This window comes from Miniopterus schreibersii (genome assembly GCF_964146895.1).
Source record: "Miniopterus schreibersii genome assembly, chromosome: X".
In the NCBI taxonomy this organism is placed as follows: Eukaryota; Metazoa; Chordata; class Mammalia; order Chiroptera; family Miniopteridae; genus Miniopterus; species Miniopterus schreibersii.
In genome coordinates, this window is record NC_138104.1 from 72,039,449 (window position 1) to 72,064,109 (window position 24,661).

Consider the following 24,661-nt stretch of genomic DNA (forward strand, 5'->3'; position numbering starts at 1 on the left):
TAACATTTGGTTCACTTTTTGTTCCTAACTATTTGTTTTCTAATGTAGATTTCAGAAAGCCCTTCTGAAATCATGGAATCTCTTACCAAAATGTACAGCATTCCTAAGGATAAGCAGGTATGATGTGTCCTAAAAATAGCTAAAGGGTGTGGATGTTATTCATATAGATTAATCATATGTACTGGACTGGGAGACACCATAGCAGAAAGGATGTAATCAGACCATGGGCAAATTAGCCTCTGTGAGCCTTAGTTTCCTCATTTTTTTATGAGGCCAACACGTCCTAGGGTTCCTATGAGAGTTAAGTGGTGGTAGCACAACACTTCGGATACCAAAGGAGAAAATACTTAGTTTTTCTATTTTTTCCTGCTCATTGTGATGGTGATAAAATACTTAGTTTGATTAATATCAGAACTCTTGACAAATGTCTCTAGCTTGTTGCCTATCAGTTGGCTTATGTTGGGATAATAGAATTCTATGTGCCTCTGTTTTCTCGCTCCCATTTCATCAGCTAACCTCAGAGTGGGACTGTTCTGTTTGGCACCTTAAAAAATAGCAACAGTAAACCATTTCACCAAATAGTTCAACAGGTGTGTTAGCCCTCAGACAGTATAGTCATCTTTTCTGTTGATTTCCTAATTTAGGTCTTAATGTCTCTACAGATGCTGTTATTTACACACATACGGCTGGCCCATGGCTTTTCTAATCACAGGAAGCGATTGCAAGCTGTTCAGGCAAGGCTGCATGCAATATCTATATTAGGTAAGAGAACAACACTGTAATTAACAGGCCCTGGTTAGGCAATTTAGACTTGATTTCTTTTGAACTTCAGCTGTCTTTGTTGCTGTGAGGCTTATTCTAGTTACCTAGTTGGCAAGTTAAATTGTAAAATTGCCAGCATTCCCAGTGTTCACTGTATTCATTATTCCTAAACTCCTTAAAGTTGGATCAGAAAGAGCATAGGGTGGTTATTGATACACTACATGAGTTCAATCTTGATTTTGATCTTTTTTGGGTGTTCAGATAGTCATCTCCCCTGGCCCTTCTCTTGCCATTTAGTCTTCCTCTTCTCTGTCCTTCAGGAGTATAATTTTGAAATTATTCAGAAAGTATATGTTAAGTAGTTAATACTGTGCATTTTACTTTTACCGTAGGGTGGTAGAGTAGAAAGCACACTAGTTTCAGAATCCGTCCTGGGCTCTCACCCTGACTCTGCAGATTATTAGCCACATGTTTATGTTTTTGGCTTCAGTTTCCTCATTTAATACAGTACTTATTTTATAGGCTCATACGAGATTTAAACAAAAGCCTGTAAAGCACCTAGTATAGGCTGGGCACATAGAAGGTATAAAATGGTATCTACTGTTAATATTGCCAGTTTTCATTATGTTATTACTTGTCTGCTATTTTAAACTATGAGTTCCTTGAAGTGAAATTCCTACTCTTTGTACTCATACCTAGCATAAATTCTGGTTTGTTAGTGGTTACTCAGGCAATGTTTGTTGAAAACTAAACGTGCTTATGGTGATTGCCAGAGAGAAGGGGCATGCAGGGAGGTAGAAGAGAGTAAAGGAGGGATAAATGATAATGGAAGAAGACTTGGGGTGGTAAACTTATAGTACAGTATTGATGTATTGTAGAATTGTATACCTGAAACCTATATAATTTTATTAATGTCACCCCAATAAATTCAATTTTTTTAAAAAGAAAACTAAATGTGCTTAATCCCACTAATTTTCACTTCATGAGACTAGTCCAGTATAAATTATCTCCGTGTGGGTATTCATTGAAGGTGTATTACATGCTTTCTCAAGTTTTACTCCAATGTCATATAAGTTTCTGGCTTAGTCTACAATAGTCCATAAATTCTGTTCTTTACAGCTTGTGTTCCCAGTGAAAACAGAAGCATATGAAGAGACTAAAATGGAAGTCTATGTCCAAGGCTTAATAGAGTTATATCAAGTAGTGATATTATAAAAAATCAACTCTTCATTCTCTTTTCATACTTCTATTCCCAAAATCCTTGGTCAAGACAACCGATACCATTAATCGGAGACTCTGTCAGTGAAGTGGGTATTTAGAGTTCGTCATATTTGATTTGATCCTCTAGAATTCAGTAATTCTGCCCTCCAGTGCTGGTTGGAAGGGGATCCTTACCCAGAACCAGTAGGTGCCAAATGGTTTCTCATTGGGCAGTGGCTTGACCACTGCCTTCTTGCCTAAAGTGTTTATTTCTCCTTTTGCAGTGTATTCCAATGCCTTGCAGGAGTCAGCAAACAGTATCTTGTATAATGGGTTGATAGAGGAGTTGGTAGATGTCCTTCAGATAACAGATAAGCAGCTTATGGTAAGAATTCATTAATATTCTCCTGTGTATATTTAGGCTTGTTTGTATTTATTTGCCTTTTGGTATTTCTCAGGGGTCTAGAATGAACCCCAAGAAGGAATCTTGGCCCTTTTACTTCTTCCTCTGGGTATTTAGCTGCAAAGTTAATAAATGCTGGATATTTAACATTATTCTCAACAAAGTTCTATCTCCCTCAAGCAGTTACCAGTAGAATGACCTAAGTTTTAGAGTTTTTGGGTATTAGCAACTTGTTTTCGTCACTTACTTAAAACATATATCATTGTTTACCTTCTGTTTTCATAGGAGATTAAAGCTGCTTCTTTACGAACATTAACATCAATTGTCCACTTGGAGAGAACTCCCAAACTCAGCAGTATTATTGACTGTACTGGAACTGCATCCTATCATGGATTTTTGCCTGTACTTGTACGGAACTGTATCCAGGCCATGATTGGTAAATTTTGATGGTTATTACCCTAGACAACAAGAGGAATCCCACTCTTTGCTTGTCTGCCTTTGTTTAACATCCTGCCAGCTTAACAACAATCTGAGCTTATTCTTTCTCTCCCTCTCCCAACCTCACTTTTAGATCCTTCCATGGATCCATACCCTCACCAGTTTGCCACTGCTCTCTTCTCTTTTTTATACCATCTGGCCAGCTACGATGCTGGTGGTGAAGCCTTGGTCTCCTGTGGAATGATGGAAGCCTTATTGAAGGTGCTCTGCTTTTTAAATATATATATAGATTTGTGGGGAAATCGGCTAAGAGAGGGTGTAGAGTTGCAAGTTTGAAATGGTTCACAGTGAGAGCAAATAGCATAAGAAAGCTTAACCAGAAAATGTTATACTTAATTTTTATAGTTTAGCCTTCAAGTTATCTCATTAGCAACTTTTAAGGACAACTATCTCCATCATTAAGAATTGATCATGGTCCAGATGATATGATAGTAGGCCCCAGGACTAGTGAAGGCATTGCTATATCTTATCATGACCTTAGGTGTGACACTGAAGAAAATATAAAGGTATTTTGTTAAGTTGTCGGTTATATTAATAGGCTTTACTCTATATTGGGCACTGGGTGTCAGCTTTTTCCTCCTGAATATTTTATTTAATCCTGAAAAATATATCACCATTTTCTCAGGTCCTTGAGTTCCAGAAGTGATAGAGCTATCATTTAACGAGCACGAAAAATCAAACACTTGTTTTTTTCCTCTTATACCATGCATACTGCCTTGCTGAGATCCTAGAGCACATGTTTCCAAAAAGATTGCATTAATTACAGTTTTGTGTCTTTTCATTTGATTGTTTTTTATCTCTCTCTCTCCCTGATAGGTCATAAAATTTCTTGGCGATGAACAGGACCAGATAACATTTGTTACCAGAGCTGTCAGAGTGGTTGACCTCATCACCAACCTGGATATGGCAGCTTTTCAATCCCATAGTGGACTTTCTATCTTCATTTATAGACTTGAGGTATTATGCAAGGAGCACTTTGCATAGGCTTATACCCAGTGAGACCTGAGTATAGGAACTACCCTCCTAACCCTAAAGACCCATCTTATTCCTCTTCTGTTTTTAGAAACTAATTTTGTAATCTGCATGCGACATTCTTTCATTATAATTATTTTTAATCCCTGGTATATATGTAGGATTTTCTTACTACTTCTCCCTTGATCATAGCATGAAGTAGATTTGTGCCGAAAAGAATGTCCCTTTGTGATCAAGCCAAAGATCCAGAGACCAAGTACTGCACAAGAAGGAGAAGAAATGGAAACTGATATGGATGGTAATTAACAGTTACTAAGTCAATATTTTTGTGCTTGACATTTAGCTGTCATCCAATCCCACTTTTCATTCTTCCTCATAAATTCAAAAGTGCACAACTGACCTGATTATACATTTTCAACAACAAAACAACTTTTTTCTACAGAAATAACTTGCACGTTTTCATGAGGATAATTAGAAAAGGGAGGCACATGTTGGGAACAGAGATGAAAGGTGAAGCAGATGGTAGGGCTGCTATAAAGCCTTATAGTCATTCTAGGTTGCTAATCTGTTTATTTCGAGACTTAATAGCTGTTTTCCTAAGTATTGGTTCATTATCTTCTTATTCCCACTAAAATGTAAACTCCGTAAGATCAGGGTACTGTTTTGTTCATGGCTATATATCTAACAGTGCCTGGTAGAGTGTAGATGTGTTTTGTTTTATTTTTATTGATGAGAGAGAGAGAAACATTGATGAGTTGTCTCCCACATGAGCCCCGACTAGGGATTGAACCTGCAACCTGGGTATGTGCACTGACTGGGAATTAAACCCACCACCTTTTGGTGCACGGGATGAAGCTCCAACCAGCAGCCGCAACGGTCAGGGCATGTAGGCGTTTAAATGTGTGTTTGGGAAAGGTAAAGAAAATGTAGGCTCTAAAATGGGACTTTCTGAAACTATCTGGCTATTTTGAGAAGGGAAAGGAGAGGTGATGAAAAAGTTGTTGGATAGGGAACAACTTTTAAATCATTTAATGAGAAAGCTAGAAGACCAAATATTCTTAATCTGCATCATGTGTATCCTTTTTTTTAATACATATAAAATTCTCTTCACCCACATGCATAGTTCATAATCATAGTACCAAAATTCAAAAATTTCCCCAAAGCAGCTTTCTTATTATTTTAATTAATCTTAGCTTGGTGTCCCAGGTTGTTATTACATGTATCTTACCATGCTTATAATAAAGTTATTAGAATTTATAGTGCTTTCACTCTTGACACTATCAATAGGTTGTCATTCCTTCTTTTTTCTGAGCATAATTCCCAACTGCATTTCCGTCCCTAGAAGCCCCTTTATCCAGATTCTATCTCTAGTCTTATTATTGGGCAAGCTGGTATTTGAGTTAGTGGGTGAGATCCCAGAGTATTGATTAAAATGTGGCATTTAAATGGTGTGATGTAGAAGACTAAATATTTAAAGAATCACTGTTCGGTATAAATCAGTGGTCATCAAGCTTTAGTAAGCATAGGAATAAATGAAAGAACTTGATAAAGATTTAGACCTCTATCTAGAGTGCTTATTTTTATTCATTAAGTTTGTAAGTGGAGAGCAGGAAACCTGCATTTTTAACAACCAATCCAGGTGATTCTGATGTACTCAGAAAATTTATATTCAATGAAAAGCAGGTTACAAAACCATGAGTTTATGCTTCCCTTATATAAGTAGGCACAAGTATGTACGTATGTGTATAAAAATCTTGGAGAAAAAGTATTTCAGAATGTAAACAGTGGTCTATCACTAATGGAGCCTTATTGTATTTTATAAGTTGTAAGAAGTAATTATATTTTGTGCTCTATTAATTAAAGTTATTCAAGTCTTTAAAGTAGGAATGAATGCTTACTCTGTACTCAACATAGCTACTATTATTTGGGTGTAGTTTTTTTCTAGTTTTTCATGCATATTCAAGTACATGTTGATATAAGTATATAGTTTTTTAAATGGAAAGATGAGATCATTAACATACACAACGTTCATTCGATGTGTCATAGATATTCTTTCATATAAGTATATTGAGCATTTATGTCTTAATGCTTTTTATATTCATTAAGTTACCCTCCCAGCAAGCTCTACCTATTATCTACCTACTATTACCCACCAGTAGTATATGAAATTGCATGTTTTACTTGCCACTTTCTTTTCTCTCAAATTTTGTGGTTGAGAAATATTGAAGGACTTCTTTTATATGATTGTTTTTAATTTTCATGTCTTGAATAACTAATATTGTTAAATACCTTTCTGTTTGTGGAAAGCTTACATTTTCATGTTGGGTTTCAGTACCTTAATTCTTCTCCATTTTGATATCATTAATCTGACCTTTTATTCTAACTAGTTTCTTTATTATAACTTTTACTTAGTTGCAGATGTGACAATGGAAAATAGTCCTGGATCATCCACCTCTATGGAGAACCGTCTAGATGTTGAATTAAGGGCATCAAGTTCCAGCGTCAGTACTATCTGCCCTGGCCCCCGTCCTGGTACGTAGGCACATAGATGCACAGTGTCCTACACTGATTGAATTACTGGTGAAGAAGGGTGCTTCGGGTGGGGAGCTTTCATGAGATGTGACTGTGCATGTTACTCTGCCATTCTGGTGTTTGTTTTCTCATATTAACAGTTATTCCATAGCATTTGATAGCTTTCTAAAGATCGTACATAGATTATTTTATCACAACAGTGGTGTTGGAGGGCAGGTAATATCTAAAACGGAAACAGGATCAGAGTTTAACCCTTTTACTTTGTAATTTTTCTGTGGGCTTTTAACCTCAGCATTAGTTTTATGCAGTCCTTGGTGATTTATTTTTCCGGTGTTAAAGCTTAGGTAAGTATTCTTTCCAACATCCAGAGATCTCACTTCAAATGTTTGTTAGTGTTGCTATAGTGTATATGGGTCTCTTAAAAATTTGTTTTATTTGTTTTATGTGCTTGCTCACTGTGGTCTAATGGTAAACCCAATGTAATCCTCTTCCTTGCCAGGAGTCCAGTGTATTCCACAACGAGCAGCACTTCTCAAATCCATGTTGAATTTCCTCAAGAAGGCCATTCAAGACCCAGCTTTCTCAGATGGCATACGACATGGTATTTGATTGTAGATACCTTCTTGAAGGGTTTTTTACTCTAAAGATTGGTACTTTTCATACTTTCTGAAGCTACATTTGTAAGGCAGGCTTAGGAAAAGGCCATTCCATTTTGAATAGCTTATAGTCGTTTAGTGTCACTTTCGCCAAACCTAAGGATCGTTTAGCAATTTTCCTAATAATTCACTATTTTTTTCCTTTTCCAGCTTTTGACTCTGTACTCACTTCCAACTCTATGTGTCTGTATTCTTTAATTCTTTGACTCACTGGGGAAAGGTTATTACATGGACAAGGAATAAATAACATGATATGGGGAGGAAAGACAAGTAGAGGCCACTAGATTAGAATCAACAGAAACTTTGTTTACCACAGTGTGTTATATGTCACATTGCTCCATCATCCCCACCCATTAAACTACTACTGGACTGATCATATTCTCCTTAATATTCACCTTTTTCTTAGTGATGGATGGTTCTCTGCCTACCTCCCTGAAACACATCATCAGCAATGCAGAATACTATGGCCCATCACTTTTTCTCCTAGGTAAGTAGAGTTAATATTTGGTTATAGCAAGCTGGAATAACCTAGCAGGGTTCTCTGTGTGTTTTCTATCCTTATATATAAGATTTTACTATCTACATTTGTCCGCTGTGATTATATGTCTTTCAAGTTGGTGATGAAATATAGAAAGATCAGAATTCATTCTCAAATATCCATCTTTTTTTAAAAAAAATATCTTTATTGATTTCAAAGAGAGGAAAGGAGGGGGAGAGAGAGAGATAGAAACATCAATGATGAGTCATTGATCGGCTGCCTAGCCCGCAACCCAGGCATGTGCCCTGACCGGGAATAACCCTGATCTCCTGGATCCTAGGTCAATGCTCAACCGCTGAGCCACGCCCGGCCAGGCAAATAGCCATTTCTGAAACGCTAAATATACCTTCTATAACCAGTGTATTGTGAATCATTTGTAACAAACAGTAGTGTACATTTGGCTTTTTGTGCTATATTTTCACTACAAGTATAATTAGAAATGTGTCATTATTCAATGGTTAGTCCCTAACCTTAGTCTGGAAAATCCAATCAGAATGGTTTCCTTTCTCAGAATTGAATGTCAGACCCGCAAGCTTTAATATAGAAAATTGTTTCTCACTATAGGAAATGCAGTTTTAGATCCTGTGGGTACTTTGTAGTTACTTGCAATTTGATATTGGTACTACTTTGTGTATTCCTGCTGTTTAAACCTCATTTTTATTAACTGGCATTTATTCAGTGCCATACATATTCAGGACAATACACAAAATACATTGGCTTTTAGAATTCTCCTCAAAACTGTAAAGGAATTTAGTGGGCGGTATAGAAATGGAGAAGCCGCCTTGTACCAGTAGCAGGCATTTTTTTTTTTTTTTAATACTTTGGGGTATCTGGAGGGAGTTTTGATTACCACAACTTAGATATTCCTTTGCTGAAACAATTTAAGAGTTTTGTATAATAACTTTATATCCTGTGACATTGCTTTATTTACTTAATAGTTCATAATTGTTTTGTTGGTTTTTAAGATATTCTACATAGTCTTGTCATCTGCAAACAGACAGTTTTGCTTCTTTATAATCATTGTTCTTTTTGTTTGTTTTGTTGTGTTAATGAATTGGCAAAGATTTCTGCTACAGGGCTAAATGGAAGTGGTGAGAATGGGCATCTTTGCTTTGTTCCTGAACTTGGAAGCATTCAATATTTCACCATTAAGTTTGAGGTTAGCAGAAGGTTTTGAGTTGAAGGATTTGTTCCACTTTATCAAGCTGAGGAAGTATTCCTTTGTGTTACAGCAGCTTCACCTTGAAATGGAGAGGCTCCCTCCCAAGTAGTTAGGTTCACACGGCAAGACTCACAGCAGTAGTACTTTGATATGATCACACACACAAAAAAGGATCGGTTGTACCTGTGAAGTCCCCGGTCAAGGGGGAGGGAAGGATGGCTTTGTCTGGGAGAAAGCCCCTAACAGAGAGAGAAAAACAAGTGCACAGGCCTTTTTTATAAAGGGGAAGTTTAAAAGAGTCCACAAGAGGACAAAGTGCTTGTGGGTTAGGGATGGAGAGCAGGTAAGCTCTCAGGATCCTGTAGGAGGTAGGAAATGAGACTGAGAACACTAAAACAAACATGAGTGGAGGTCAAAATTCCTTCTCTAGAGTCTCATTTCATCCCTGACATTTGAATTAGCATAGCAACCTCCCAGGTTTCCTACAAAAAATCTGTACTTGTGAGAGACCGAATTTGTAAAGCCAACCCCAAATAATTAGGCCAGCAATTGTTATTTTAGGTCCATAAGTAATAGTTTAGAACCTTTCACCCCAGGCAGAAGGAGATGACCTGGAAAAGAAATTAAAGGGGGAGGGGGAGTCTGAGAATCTCTTGGGGTATTTTAGTAATAAAATTGGCTATTTTGGTAGGTGGTTGAACTATTCTGTGTGTCTTTCCTGTATTATTGACCCACATGCAGCAGGAGACCTTCTTTAAGGCACACCTCCACCTTGACATATTAGTGGCTAGTTTAATGCCAATCTGTTGTCAGCTATCTAGCAGCTAGACTGCTTTTTCCCTCATTAAGGGCTTCTAAGGCCTGAGCTGTTTGTTTTGTGAGATGGGCCAGGAGTTGTGCCATTGTCTGGACAGCGTTTTATGAAGTAAGTCTCTTAAAGAATTGAAAAACACCTAAGTTTGTGCATGTTATACCAGAGATGGTGATGAGGCCCAATATAATAGGTAAAAAGGTAGCCCAGTGCTCCCTTTTGTGGTAAGACTTTCTAGTTGGATCTGGGGTGCTGTGGATGTTAAATAAACCCATAGGAAATAGGTCAGGGTGTCAGAGTTAAAAGGGAGTGGTTGGTGGAATAGAGTGTATGACCTTGCTGAGCAGGAGTTGTGTCACTGGAGAACTAGTAGTCCAAGGGGGTTGTAAAGGAATTTTCTACTAGCCAAATTATATCAGGCCAGATATGGAAGGGCAAAATAGTCTCGAAAGGGGTTATTGTAGTATAGACTCAGTTGGTGGGGGAGGTTAGGAAGAGTATGAGGGCAGTCAGTAAGGAAGCACCTGGTGAGGTTGTGATGTCCTCCTGCAACAATTCCATGCTGAAACTCACCAAATAAAGATTCTGTTCCCTCCTCAATCCTACCTCTGGCTCTTCTACCACACTTATATACCCAACTATATTCTCTTTAACTTCTCAGCTGCCTTTTCTTCTCTCATTTCCTGTCTTAGCCCTGCCATGTTTTAATCTCTTCAAGTCTGCTTTTGCTCTGTTCCTAGTCTAGCTGATGCTAACACTGTCGTGGTTAGTGTGGACCGCTTAGCCAGAGAGGATGACAAGGAGTCAGTATGAATATTGAACACTTCCAAGGCGGCAAGTTGTTTGTATAAGTGGTTGCCTGAACTAGGGTACCTGGTAACATTGCTGGAGGTTTAGCGTTCAGGTGACATTTTCTGTTACTGTTATATAAACAGTGTCCATCAGATTGAGGAGGATAAGAAAGGTGGATAGTGATGGAATAATAGAAAGTGAAATGTGGGACTGTCAGGTGAGGGGAAATCAGTTGATGGGGCTGTGGAGTTGTGATGAGTGATGTGGCGGCAATGATCAATTGTGCTGAAATCATCATCGAAGATTCTGGGTTGATGGCAGTCCTGGCCAACTCCAGAACTTTGATGTAAAGTTTTATACATTTGAGAAATAATTACAAAAGTGACTGAAGATCAGTATTCCTTTGTCTTCAGGAGTTAGAGTAATTTCTTGTGGGGAAACTATAAACTGATTGAATACCCCAAACAAGTGAAGGCCACAGCATGGGCAAAAGAATCCCAAGGAGTTTGGCATTGAGCTGGAACTGCAGAATCCCAGACCCAGGCCATGAGCCAAATGAGGCATTTCCAGGTCTATCAGAGCCAGAACGTTCCATTGTATTTTCATACCTGTGGTCTAGCCTTGTCATGCTGGAAGTACCTGCTTATTATGGAAGTTACAGGCATTGTTATCCCAGATCCTGTAGTTGCTTCCCATTCATTATCTCTGTAATAGGGCGGATCCAGAATAAAGAATCCTATTTAAGAATGATGGAAAGTACTTCTTTTTGTGGCTAGAACAGGGAATAGAGAGGTCCTAGTTGCATTTTGTTTGGATATCACATGACTTAAAAGGTTGAGAGTTCAAGATAACTAAGAAAATGGGCAAAAGAGATCGATTTAGGGAGACCATTGTCCATTTTGTAAGTTTAAGAGGATGTCCTTGAGTAGGACATTATGTCTCTATTAGACCTGCTGTCTTCAGACAATAAGACAAATTGGAAGCTCCAAGTGATACCTAGGTTTTACGGCTTATGCCCAGACTGAATGAACAGTATAATGTATACCCTGGTCAGAATCACTGTTATCTGGAAGCCCAAAGGAACTAACATTTAGTAAGGCCTATAATAGTAGTGTTGGCAGTAGCATTGTAGGAAAGATAAACCGAGAGCAGGCTTGTATAACAATCTTAGTGAGGGCATAGCAGTTTGCATCAGCAGATTGAGGCTCAATAAAATGAATTTGCCAGTTAGAGAAGGGATGTTCACCCCTTTGTATTCATTCCTGTTGGTTGTGATGCCTGTGGCATGATGGTGCAAAGATCACATTGAGTTTGGGCTAGGGCTAGTGGCATGGGGATGCCATGGCATTTACTCCAAGTTTTAAAGGTCCAGGGACTGTGATGTCTGGAAGTTTCATGAACCCTTTGAGCCCTGGGCAGGGAGTAATATCTGAGCTTATTCGAAAAGCATGAGCAAGTTAATCAGCTATTACATCAAAATGAGCTTCCTCTATGGCAGCTTTGGCCTGAGCTGAGACATTAGAGACTTTCATTATAATATGCCAAGTCTGATCTGATATAGTGCAATGATTTCTACAGTCGAGCTAATTAACATATCCTCATGTAGTTGCCTTTTTAATGTGATGAGAACACCTGAAATCTGAACTATTAGCGTATTTCCAGTATTCAGTACAGTATGTTATTAACTATAGTTGTCATGCCTGTACATTGCTCATAAAAGTCTTGAAAGGTAGTCACTAATTTTTTTTTTTTTTAATCCTCGCCCAAGGATATTTTTTCCATTGCTTTTTAGAGAGAGTGAAAGGGGGGGGGTGTTCAAGAGAGAGATACATCAATGTGAGAGAGATGCATCGATTGCTTGCCTCCTGCACACACCCCGACCAGGGCCAGGGATCGAGCCTCCAACTGAGGTTCACGCCCTTGGCCAGCTCAAACCTGGGACCCTGTAGTCTACGGGCTGACTCTCTTAACAACTGAGCCACACCAGCTAGGGCATCACTAAATTCTTAATAACGATTAATCTCTGATGAGTAGTATTAGCAACTTTCATGTTAGGAACAAGCATTTGAACTGTTGTGCATTTAGCATGTGTGTTTTTTCAACCTTTGGAGTTTTGTTTTTAATACCTGTGAAGAATCATATTTCTTTCTGTTTTTTTAAGCTACTGAAGTGGTGACTGTGTTTGTATTTCAAGAACCATCACTGCTCTCCTCACTCCAGGACAATGGATTGACAGATGTCATGCTGCATGCACTGCTTATCAAAGATGTGAGTCCTATCTGCTGCTCTGTAAAGAATATTCCATGTATAACTCCCTGCAAAACACACACACATATATACTTGAAAAGCAGTCTTATGGCATGAAAATCTTACCTCATGTCTTCTGTATGTAGTATTGAAACTAATTGGGACCTGATTATCAAGATCCCTGCTATCTATCTATACAATATCCCTGGCCGAAGTTTTCTTAGCATCTACACCTGATTCTTTCAGGTGTCTTCAAACTCTCTTTACCTTCTCTCTAGGTTCCTGCTACCCGTGAAGTCCTTGGTTCCCTCCCAAATGTATTTAGTGCACTCTGCTTGAATGCACGAGGTCTTCAGTCATTTGTACAGTGTCAGCCTTTTGAACGTCTCTTCAAAGTTCTTCTGTCTCCAGATTACCTCCCCGCTATGCGGAGGAGGAGGAGTTCTGATCCCCTTGGTAAGCCACCAGGATTTATCTTACAATAAATAAGTGTTTTGTAGTTGTAATAAGTAATTGGTTTGCAGTTGTGCCAAGATTTTAGATGATTAAAAGTCACCAATTGGCAAGGAAACCCTTCCTTGACCTCACATCATTTCTCTGGCTAGGTGTGCTAAGTATAATGGGAATTATCACCATACATGAAATTGCAGATGGAAAGGAATACTTCATCCTTAGTCTCAGCTTATAATATTTCCTTGCTTCTCAACAGTTCACTGTTAAATGTACCATCATGATGGTGGTGAGAAATGGGTATTAGAGAGCAGCAGTAGATTTCCAGATCCATCATCTAGTCTGTAGCAAGAGGAGATATGGAGTCCCAAGATGATCTTGGTAATCTTCTGTTCTAATATCCAAGTCCCTAAGATAGTAAAAAATGAATAGATTTCCTTCTCAGTATGTTTGAGACCAGATCATTGAAGAATAGAAAGAAGATAAGACTCCAGAAAGAATCCAGTTTTCAAAAATGTGCTTTATGCTTCCAGTTACCATTGTAGCATTCTAGCTGCTATCATTCTTTACTGGGGCAGCCAGAGGGTTAATGGTTATGCTTCTTTCTTTTCTCTCTCTTTACTCTGCAATAGTAGTTCAGACCTTGATAAAGATTGCCAGGGTAGAATGTGGCATACATGGTTACTTTACAATGTTTACTAGACTGATAACGATTCCTTCCTCCTTCCCAGTGATTTAGTTGTTAAGGTTGGTTTGAATTTATTTAAGACAGCATGGCATTAGAAAATCACAACAGCCAGCTCATTTTCTTCTTTCCTCCTTATATTGGCACAAAATAGGTCAAGCTTTATTTTCTTCAGTCTTTCTAACAGTTCATTTTTTGCTTTAAGGGGATACTGCATCCAACCTGGGGAGTGCTGTTGATGAGCTCATGAGACATCAGCCCACCCTCAAAACGGATGCAACAACTGCGATCATTAAGGTAGGAAGTAATAAGGTTGTGACCATGGAGATGAGACAGCAGTGAAGGGGGGTAGTTTTTAGAAAAAGGCCTGGCCTACTGGAGGTCATTTGGATTCTTAGACTGTGCCTATAAGAGGATTGTGTCTGCCTCATTTTCTTCATGTCTTTAGGTTGGTCCTTTGCCCCTTCTCCCCTTCAAAAAAGCACTTAGTATTGCTTTCTAATACAGGGTGGGGCAAAAGTAGGTTTACAGTTCTGAGTATGTGAAACACATTTATTCTTGTATTATTATTTATTAATTATTGTATTGTTTCCCATACGAACAACTGTAAACCTCCTTTTGCTCCATCCTGTATAGGAGATGAAGAAGTTGCTAAGGCCTAGCTTTTGTTTGTAAAAGCATATTACCCTTCCTAATCTTTGTTTCTTGATTTTTTTCACATTTATTAGCCCTGCCAGTTCCCTGTCAGGATTGTTGAAACTAGTATATGCGTTCCTGGTGCTTAGTAAATTAGGACATGCAGTCATACCGGTCAGTCACTTAACAGCCATGTGACCCTGAACAAGTTGTTTAACTTCACAGAACTTCCCTAGTTTATAAAATGGGCTTAATGATGACATTTCAAGAATGGTGCATATAACATGCATACGATGTTTTGGCACTTCTGTGTGTAGCACATAGAAAATGGTCCAAATATTGTTAGTCACCCCCCCCCATTCTTTAATTACTAATAAATAATCTTATTTTGTGTACCTTTCAGTTACTTGAAGAAATCTGTAACCTTGGGAGAGACCCTAAATACATCTGTCAGAAGCCATCAATCCAGAAGGCAGATGGCACTGCCACTGCTCCTCCCCCAAGGTCTAATCATGCTGCAGAAGAGGCCTCTAGTGAGGATGAGGAAGAAGAGGAAGTACAGGCCATGCAGAGCTTTAATTCTGCCCAGCAGAATGAAACTGAGCCTAACCAGCAGTGAGTGTTTGCAAGACAGGTTCACTAGCCTTGTGATCTTGGGCATGCTGTTTTCATCTATAAAAGTGAGGGGTTTTGATTAGATGATTATAAGGTTTCTTCTGGCCCTAAGAGTCTATAGATGGGTTTTTTTTCCTTTGACCCTTGTGTGTCATTTGTGCTTTGATATTTAATTGTATTGGTTACCTTAGCAAACTCTCTTTTTTTTTATCCTCACCCGAGGGTATGTTTATTGATTTGAGAGAGAGAGAGGGGAAGGGGAAGGGAAAGGGAAAGAGAGAAAAATATCAGTGTGAGAGAGAAACATCAATCGGTTTACCTCTCACATGTGTCATTACCAGGGGTTGAACCTGCATCCTAGGTCTGTGCCCTCACAAGGAATCGAACCCGTGACCTTTTGGTGTGCATGATGACACTCCAACCAACTCTCCCACCCGGCCAGGGCCAACAAGCTATCTTTCTTAAAAGCGGTTCATAAAATTGAATCACAATTCATTATATCAAGTTAATGGGCTTTCCTCAGAGGTCTTATTTTCTTTTTGTTGATTGGGTATTTCATATCATTGACTGATTGTTTCCATAAGTGAGCACAAATGGGAACACATTATATTTTTTAAGCCTGCCTCCTAAGAAGTCCTTAAGAGTAGTAAGGAGATATGTTGTTGGCTGGACTTTGCTTTTGTTTTATTACTATCTGTTTATTCCAGGTAAATCAGATGGCTTTGGAATGTACTATATGATTTTCCCAGGCACAGTAGATTTTCTTTCTTATTCCTGTTTATTTGAGATTTAACATAATAATTGGCTATCTGGATGGTGGGCTTAAAGACTGCTCTCTGGTTATAGATAGTTCACCTGACTATTGAAGTTGTAACTTAATCACCTTCTTGCTAGAAGTGGGTGTGATCCCTCTGGACAGTCATGCATTCATTTAATAGTGCTCTTTTGGTATATAGATAAGTAGTTCTGAGAGAAACATGAGCATTTTATGCATGGATATGAATGGGTTTGAGCTCAAGACCTAAGAAATTACTATGGTGTAGACAGCAGGAGCAAAGGCCTAGACTTAAACTGGTGTGCCCTATTGGAACTCAAGAAAATATTGAGCCTGTTGGTAAGAGTTTTTTTGGAAGAGGCATTAACTTGCTTAAGTACATTGCCTTATTTGAGTAGGTATCTTACCTTGTCTGAGTAGGCAACCTTACCTTCATTTTAGCAGCATCTTCTGTTTAATTAAAATGTTTCTGGAAGAGGGTCATCCTAAAAAAAAACAAGACTATTTGTGCAAGTGTTAGAATCTTAGTGCTCTCTTGCCATACTCGACTATCAGCCAGTCTGCTGGGATAGTTTCCTTTGCTTGCTACAAACAAGGGAAAGATTTCTTAAACATTTGGGGGGGGGGGGGCTGGTTTTGAGTCAAGCTGTGTACATTCATCTGAACACAACTTCTTTTCTACCTGGATATTTTACAGATATGTTAGATCTAACATGCCCAGATTTCAAATTGTTGTGGTATATTGACATTTTCTCAACCCCTCCATGTCTTCACTCTCCATGATCTTGGGATATCGTGTGTCAACTGTGTTCTATCCATATTTATCCCCCATCCCTGAATTATCTTAATCTCCTTTTTCATCTACCAAATTCTGCAGGGCCAGCTCAAGTGTCTCATTCTTAAAGGAACTTTTCCTTTTACCTCCAAATAGACAGTCTTTTGTGTTCTTTCAACAGTTTTCTTAAAATTACTCATACATTCTAATGGTTTTGTCCCACTAACCCGTATGCTCCTTCAGGGCAGGGACAATGTGTCATTCAACAGTGTATCCCAATCACTTTGTATATAATAGATAATCAGTCAATAAATGTTTATTCAGTGGGTTGATTAAATGAATCAAGAGCATTAGATTAGTGATTTTCCTGAGTCTTAAATGCCAAGAGAGCTGGCCCTAATGAAACATGAATGAGAATGAAGAGATAGAAAAAATCTAGACCCACAGCATTAATACCCTACCATAGTGTTAGTTGTGTGTAGCTTATGAGATACAAAGGACTCTAGTAGTTACGTTCCATGGTATCAATATTTTTCTGTACTCAGAATGGTCTGGGTGTTCACCACCTCATTCACATAACATATCTAAGAGTCTCACAAATGTTGATACATAAATATTTTTCCACTTCTCCCACCTTGAGAAGCCTCAGTTGGAAGGATCACTATGTGAATTATTAGGGCTGGAAGGAAAGACTAGGACACTGTCTAGTAAACTCAACCTCTGTTTTGAAAGCTACAGTATTTTAAAGGATTATCTCAGGTAGTTGTTATGGTAGGAGCTGCTATATACTTTCTGCCAATACGAGAAGAGGCTTAGAAAAATTTGCAGTGTATGCCACCCCTCTCCCTAAAAGTCTTGTTTGTACCTGCCTCCAGTCACAAAATTCTTCAGTGGGATTCCCAAACAGATTCCTGTCTCCCATGCCCTAGTCTGTTTTCTAATGCCTTAAATATACGAGTAAATTTTTTCTGTTATTTTTTATCAAGGTATAATTTCTATGCAGTAAACTGCACAGATTTTAAGTTTTCTGTTTCCCCACCCTAAAATAAGACAACTAATCTTATTTCTATCATAGAAGTTTGCCTATACTAGAACATCATATAAATAGGGTAAATGGAGTGTTAATGTGTATCATGTGATGTGTGTACTTTCTTGTACCCAGTTTCTATTGCTCAATGTGTTTTTGAGATTCATTTTGTTGCATTTATCAGCATCCTTTTCATTGTTGAGTAGTATTCTATTGTATGAATATACTTCAGTGTTTATTCTCCTGTTAGCTTCTGAGTTTCCTCCTTTTTCCAGGCTAAGACAGTGTTCTTGTCCCTTATTTTTTTCCAAAATTCACAGCTAGTATTTGAAAATGATGTTTGTATTTGCTCTTGAGACACACAGTTTTGTGGTAGAGATCTGGAATAAGGAAACATAGGCACTACAGTCTCCCCCACATACATGGAGTTCTGTTCTACATTTGGAGGCATTCATCATAAGTGGTTCTAAATACTTGTCTTGACCTCTTCTGCCTTCTAAATTGTTTGATCTCAGCAAAACTAATATTGCTGTGAGTGAATATAGTTGCCATTAAGAAACCAGAGGTTTTAATTGGGGCAACATGGTGGGAGTTTTTGGTGGTCAATTCCATTTACTTTGCCAAACTTAACCTAAGCCTATCCTGAACAACTTGAAAGATACAGGTTATATAAATCCATGTAGTCTTGAGAACTTGAATAGCAGCTGTTTGGGCTTTAAAGGCAGCAAATGCAAAGAAGCAGTTGTTCCCTGAATCATGGCCCACTAGGAGGGCTTCTTTTCCAGAGGCAGCTGTTTCCTCAAGAGCTGGAAGAGACCTGGTTTCCCCCACCCACCTCCTCAAAAAACCCCATGAGGTCTGTTGTATTATGCACTGTACTATGACACTCACTTGGAATCCTCCTTTACTTCCGATTAAGGGCTTCGGCACCATAAATACACATGTAAAACTGACCAGAGTAAAATTGAGCTTGGGAATGTGTTCATGTTTGAGAGAGGGGAAAGAAGACAGGAAGTTTTTAATTTGATAGTTAAGATAAATTGTTTCATTCATCTTGGGAATGCAGTCTTTTATTGTTTGAAAAATGCTATGAGTCAAAGTTTCATACAAGTTTAAGATTAGAATGACTTAAAACCATTTTGTAGGAGAATTTCTACTGGAGATCGCTGATCATTTTTACTATTCCTATATGACATTGTGAGCCTGGAAGCCAAAAGATGAGGGTAGGAAGAAAAGTGGTTTCTGAACAAGTTTGTTCCTGGAGTTGGATTAGGAACATCTGTTGGTTTTTCTCTCTTGTTCTTCTCTCCAACTTCCATTTAGTAAATGAAGGAAGTACCTGGGTCCCATTTCTTGGTATTGCTTTGGCTCTTTGCCATTATATTTGGCTTCCGCAAAGGGACGGGTGTCTCAATAGGCTAGAGCCACACCTGTATCCCTTAGCTATAGAGGTGGATCTCTGGGTTCTTTCCAAGGAGGTGTAACCTATCTTAGTGTAAGTGGCAGGGAATGCTGCAATGGTTCCCCAAGGGGAACTTTATAGTTAAGGAAAGGTTTGCAATTTTCCCATGGAATTGTTTCACTCCTAGCTTTTGGATTCTCCCTTTGTACAAACCTCCTTCCCAAATCCTTCACTGAGTGTCTTTACAACATCCTACCAACTTTGACTGTTCTGAATCATTTGTCAATAAGCATAGGATTTTGAGCAAAATTAGATTCCATTTCCTGTTCTCTATAACTTCAGACCTGATACAAGAACATGGTCAGATGTTTATGAGTTTGTTTCTTCATCCAACTTCTTTCTTCAAGCATATGTTTAGTCTCTTAATTGAACTTGATTATTTAATATTTTCATATTGATGAATTCCTCCTATGGTAGTTTGCCTAAGATAGGGTCATTTCTTTTGACATACACACAAATGCTGAGTTTGTGAAGGCTGGTGGTTTTTTCTTGGTTTTTCTCAATCTAGTCAGACTAGGAAAGCTAGCTGCAGAATTGATTTTAGCTCTCCCTCTCCCACGCCCTCCCCCCCATGAGATAGACAGACAGATAGATATAAAAGGCTGTAAGTCTAGCTTAGAAAACGGCCTAGAATTTCATACTATTTTCTTTTCCTCACTTTGTTCTCTTGCACTGGTATTGTGAATTTCTGTGTAACTCACTCTTTTCTCCCTTAACAGGGTTGTTGGTACAGAGGAACGTATTCCTATTCCCCTCATGGATTACATCCTTAATGTGGTAAGATTCATGGTAGGGCCAAATGAGTAAAGGTTTGTGATTTTCTGGAAAATGTGTGGGGTTACCAAATAGTCCGGAGAGTTCTGTATTTTTATTTTAACTGGGGCCCTTAAAATGCAGAGAAGTGGAGAAAGATATGCAAACCTTGTTCTGTGAGACTGGTTTTCCAAAAATTAACCAACATCATCTTTTTTTTTTGGTATATTCCCGATTTTTGTTGGTTGTTACCATTCCCCGTTTGAATCCAAACAGGAAGAGTGGGATTTGTTAGGCCAATTCAGTATTATGTTCTTTGAATGTGTCCCATATATTTTTTCTTGTTACTTGTCATTTTTTCTTTTAACTTCCTGTGTGTCTCACAGGAAAAAGTGAAGAGTTTGAATTTTCCCAGAATTGTTTCACTATAAGGGGAGGCACACTTAACATTTGTTCTAGCCCATTAAACACTTCCAAGACTTCCAGAGATGATTTGTCTTGTGCATATGTGTTTGTTGCCCACATTTTACTTTCTTACCCTTATAAAATACTTTATTTGGTCTGAATCGCTCTTCCCGAGTTCTAAGTTTAATTTGCATCATGAACATATTTGAGGAAAAGTATCCATGATGTTTGCTTCCAGGGGAGAGCCAACATATTATCAATGTAAGGAGCACAAAATGAGGAAATTAAGAGATGAGACTTGATTCTGCCAGTAGTTGTGTGGCCCTGAGCAAGTCATTTAACCTTTCTGTGCTCTCAAATTATATGACTGTGTGTGTGGCTGAAAAGGTAGCTTGGGAAGAAGTTGCAATTATTCCTTTTTTCTGGATGTTTAGTGTCCATATGTATCCCTGTTTACCTGAGGTTTTGGTATTCTAGAAAATACTGATTTCGTGACTATAAGGCTACCCCTGTCCCTTACTCCAAGCTGGCCTTTTAGTTCCAAGTGTCAGACTCTAACTCTTTTTTAAACTTTTTATTACTTAGATGAAATTTGTGGAATCTATTCTGAGCAACAACACAACAGATGACCACTGCCAGGAATTTGTGAATCAGAAAGGACTCTTGCCATTGGTTACCATTTTGGGTCTTCCCAATCTGCCCATTGACTTTCCCACATCTGCAGCCTGTCAGGCTGTTGCAGGTGTCTGCAAGTCCATACTGGTAAGAAGCATCTGGCCAAATATTTTCATTTCTTTTTAGAAGTCTATTCCAGTACTTTTATCTATGTGTTTCTACTGTGGTTTCCCTTTTACCTCAACTAAAAAATGATGAAATCTGTGGTTAGGTACTGCATGTTTTGGCTCCACCATTTACCAAGTAAGAGACCATGGCCAAGTTTGAAATTTTGAGATTTCTCTTCCACGTCTTCTGTTGTGACTATTAAAGCTATGATGCATATGGAGTTCGTTGTACATTAATGCTTTAATTATTTTTCTTGTTTCAGACATTGTCGCATGAACCCAAAGTCCTTCAGGAGGGTCTTCTTCAGTTGGACTCCATCCTCTCCTCTTTGGAGCCCTTACACCGCCCAATTGAATCTCCTGGGGGCTCAGTGCTGTTGCGAGAACTGGCTTGTGCTGGCAATGTCGCTGATGCTACCCTCTCAGCTCAGGCCACACCTCTACTGCATGCACTCACTGCTGCCCATGCCTACATCATGATGTTTGTTCATACTTGCAGAGTTGGACAGGTAAGAATTATCTTAGGGGTGAACATGTTGGCTTAAAGCCAATGAAATACCTAGGGCATATACCTGGCATCTTACTGTACTTAGCAATTCTACCTGGGCTATCTGCAGAAAGAACAGTTTTAGGGTGAGATTTTTTTCCATAGGTGGTTATGCTTAAAGTTGCTTTCTAGTTTCACTTTCCCTAAGTTGTTGTTTTTTTTTAATTAGATATTGAGTAGCCATATAATTTGTTTTATGAATTGGATCTTCTTAAGTATAAAAGAGGTTGGTGTAAATAACAAGTAGATATGTAGCATTCATATAGGCCAGCTGGGATATATAGTTAATCTTTTTAGCAGACAAGCCTCAATAGGGTGCTCACCTGGCCAGTGCTTCCTAATCTTTCTACAGATGCATGAAGGCCTAATAAGGGGATGGCAAGAGGGAAGTTTGACAACAGAACATTTAAGTCAATATAAATTAACAGATTACTAAAGGTTCCTCTTGTGATTCCAGAAGGCCGGGTTTATTTGTGTGCTCACAGTTTTACTACCTTTAGTTCTCAAGTAATCGATTCAGAAGATTAATAATACAATATTTTAGCAGCCCTGTTTTATGCTGATGAGCAAGAGTATGTTCATTGAATCAAATGAAATGAAAAGTAGTTACACACTCTTTAGAAAAGAATTAGACTACATAAAGCATTAAATGAAATGTTTAATTCAAGGAATTAAATAAATATAAATATTTATTGAACTAAATAAGGGAAATAGCATGCCCCACCACCTAAAAATATTAGAACACTGTCAATGAATCTACAGAACTGTTTCTTTGATTTAGAAAAACAGAGTTGCCTGTGACTCTCTCACTTTACAAAAAGCGATGAGGGATGTTATAGGCAGATTATAAATATTGTAAGATAATATCTTACAGAATTGTGGTCTTAAATGTGGAAACTTTGATGAAATGATGAAATACATAACTGTGAAAATAACACAGAAGGGAAAATAGAATCCCTCATCGTTTTTAAACAGCTGAAAGTTGATTTTGAATATAATTTTTCAGAGAGCATTCCAAAGATCAGTTTCTTTTTACTTTGGTTGCAGAGTGAAATTCGTTCCATCTCCGTAAACCAGTGGGGCTCTCAGTTGGGTCTGAGTGTTCTGAGCAAGCTGAGCCAGCTATACTGTTCCCTGGTGTGGGAAAGCACTGTCCTCCTCTCCCTGTGTACCCCAAACAGGTAAGGGAATGGTCATCTCTTTTGTTATCTGTTTTCTTTACTAACAGAAAAACTAAGCTCAGTGAGCCTGGAGTATTGGGCTTTATTTAGTATTTTAGTCAAGGATAGAAGGGTATATATAGTAAAGAGTTCAGAGACTTCGTTATCTGTCTTACTGCTCAGTGTTCTGGAGGCTTGAAGTCTGAGATGGTGCCAGCACAGTTGGGTGAGAGCCCTCTTGCAGGTCACAGATTTCTTATATCCTCATATGGCAGGAGGGACTAAATACACTAGTTCCATTTGTGAGGGTTCTACCCTCATGACTTAAGCACCTCCCAAACGCCTTTTCTACTAATACCATCACATTGGGTATTAGGATTTCAGTATACAAATTTTGAGGGGCACACAAATATTCAATTCATAGCATTGTCCTTCCTACTTACCAGCCTAAGGACTTGCTTATAAAAGTCATCTTGTGTATCTTTGATCTGATTTATGGTGAGTCAATATGGTAGGTATTTAAAATTTGGCCCTTTTTTAGCCAGATTGAAAAAGTTGAGTTGGAAACCTTGTTGAATAATACCTCAGGAATTCGATCATTGCAGTTCTATTAGGCTAACGTACCTTCTATAGGAAGGGATAGTGTCAGCCAAGCAGGTTAGAGACCAAGCACAACATAAGAGGTGAACTATCCAGGTTTTTTGGCTCACTGTCTCTCTTGTTGCAGCCTACCATCTGGGTGTGAATTTGGCCAAGCAGACATGCAGAAATTGGTTCCAAAGGATGAGAAGGCAGGTACGACCCAGGGCGGAAAAAGAGCAGGTAACTCCAAGAAACTAAAATCTCAGTCATTCTCTTAAGTTCTGTCTGTCTTTATAGGTCTGTTGTGAAAATTTAGTTAACTCTCTGTCATCTGTGGTCCTCAATTTTTTTCCTTTCATCGATTTTTTTAAATATTTTTATTGATTTTTTTTTTTTTTTTTAAAGGGAGAGGGAGAGAGAAACATCAATAAGCTGCCTCCTGCACACTCCCTACTAGGGATCAAGCCTGAAACCTGGGCATATGCCCTGACCGGGAATTGAACTGGCAACCTTTTGGTACATGGGATGATGCTCAACCAACTGAGCCACACCAGCCAGGGACCTTTCATCGAATTTTAATTCTTTTAAAATTAAACTTTTTACTCGTTTTTGGTATAAAAATGTACACACACAATGGTAAAAATTAGAAGATGTAGCACCACAAAATAAATTTTTGAAAGTGTCTTCCTAATCTTTTTCCCTGAGGATATATTATATTAACATAGTTACAGTTATCTTAGATATAATATTTTATAGATCTCTTCTCACTTAACATTAAGTGCCCTGTAAAGGTGCAATGAATTAACCATTCCTTTAAGTTTCTAATGTACTGTTGAAAAGTGAACATCTTTGTACGTACTTTTGTGTAAGTCTAAGATTGATTCCTAGATCGTACTGTATCACAGGGTATGATGGGACTTTAATTTTTTGTATACTTATTTTTCAGAAGCTTAATATTGTAGCTTAAAATGGTAAAAAAAAAAAATATTTTAAGTGACTGTGGAACACTTTAAAACCACACTGTCCAATATGGTAGCCTCTAACCATGTGTTACTGTTTAATACTTTAATGTGGCTTATACATCTAAAAGACTGAATTTTTCGCTCCCTCCTTTATTCTCCCTTACCCTCCTTCCTCCTTCCCTTTCTCACTCTCTGTATCTCCTCCTTTTCTTTTTTTTCTTTTCTCTTATTTAGGGGAAGGTGTTATGGGTTGAAATGTGCCCTCCCCCCAGCCCCTCAGAATATGACCTTATTTGGAAATAAGGTTGTTGCAGATATAGTTAAGATGAGGTCTTAGGTTGTGTGCAGAAAACTTAATTTTTAATTTTTATTAATTTAAATACAACAGCTGTTACCCTGTTCAATAGTTAGAACACTTTTAAGTATGTTTAGAACAACTTAGGTATGTGAATTTTTTTTTCAACTAAGTTGT

The 24,661-nt window shown here is 38.2% G+C and overlaps 1 protein-coding gene across 15 annotated transcripts in view; it reads left to right on the forward strand.

The window, feature by feature from the left end:
* Window positions 1–24,661, forward strand: part of HUWE1 (HECT, UBA and WWE domain containing E3 ubiquitin protein ligase 1) — a 141,528-nt gene that overhangs the window by 59,819 nt on the left and 57,048 nt on the right. For 13 of the 15 annotated variants that reach the window (XM_081125940.1, XM_081125942.1, XM_081125941.1 and 10 more), the window contains 19 exons: window positions 49–117; window positions 663–762; window positions 2,226–2,347; window positions 2,651–2,801; window positions 2,937–3,064; window positions 3,680–3,820; window positions 4,028–4,133; window positions 6,248–6,367; window positions 6,867–6,968; window positions 7,430–7,510; window positions 12,488–12,594; window positions 12,852–13,029; window positions 13,914–14,005; window positions 14,748–14,959; window positions 19,718–19,775; window positions 20,742–20,918; window positions 21,202–21,447; window positions 22,533–22,666; window positions 23,373–23,467. In XM_081125940.1, coding sequence (XP_080982066.1) covers window positions 49–117; window positions 663–762; window positions 2,226–2,347; window positions 2,651–2,801; window positions 2,937–3,064; window positions 3,680–3,820; window positions 4,028–4,133; window positions 6,248–6,367; window positions 6,867–6,968; window positions 7,430–7,510; window positions 12,488–12,594; window positions 12,852–13,029; window positions 13,914–14,005; window positions 14,748–14,959; window positions 19,718–19,775; window positions 20,742–20,918; window positions 21,202–21,447; window positions 22,533–22,666; window positions 23,373–23,467 — 2,419 coding nt within the window. The remainder of the gene's footprint in view (window positions 1–48; window positions 118–662; window positions 763–2,225; window positions 2,348–2,650; window positions 2,802–2,936; window positions 3,065–3,679; window positions 3,821–4,027; window positions 4,134–6,247; window positions 6,368–6,866; window positions 6,969–7,429; window positions 7,511–12,487; window positions 12,595–12,851; window positions 13,030–13,913; window positions 14,006–14,747; window positions 14,960–19,717; window positions 19,776–20,741; window positions 20,919–21,201; window positions 21,448–22,532; window positions 22,667–23,372; window positions 23,468–24,661) is intronic. The other 2 variants (XM_081125953.1, XM_081125952.1) reach the window with 2 other exon arrangements.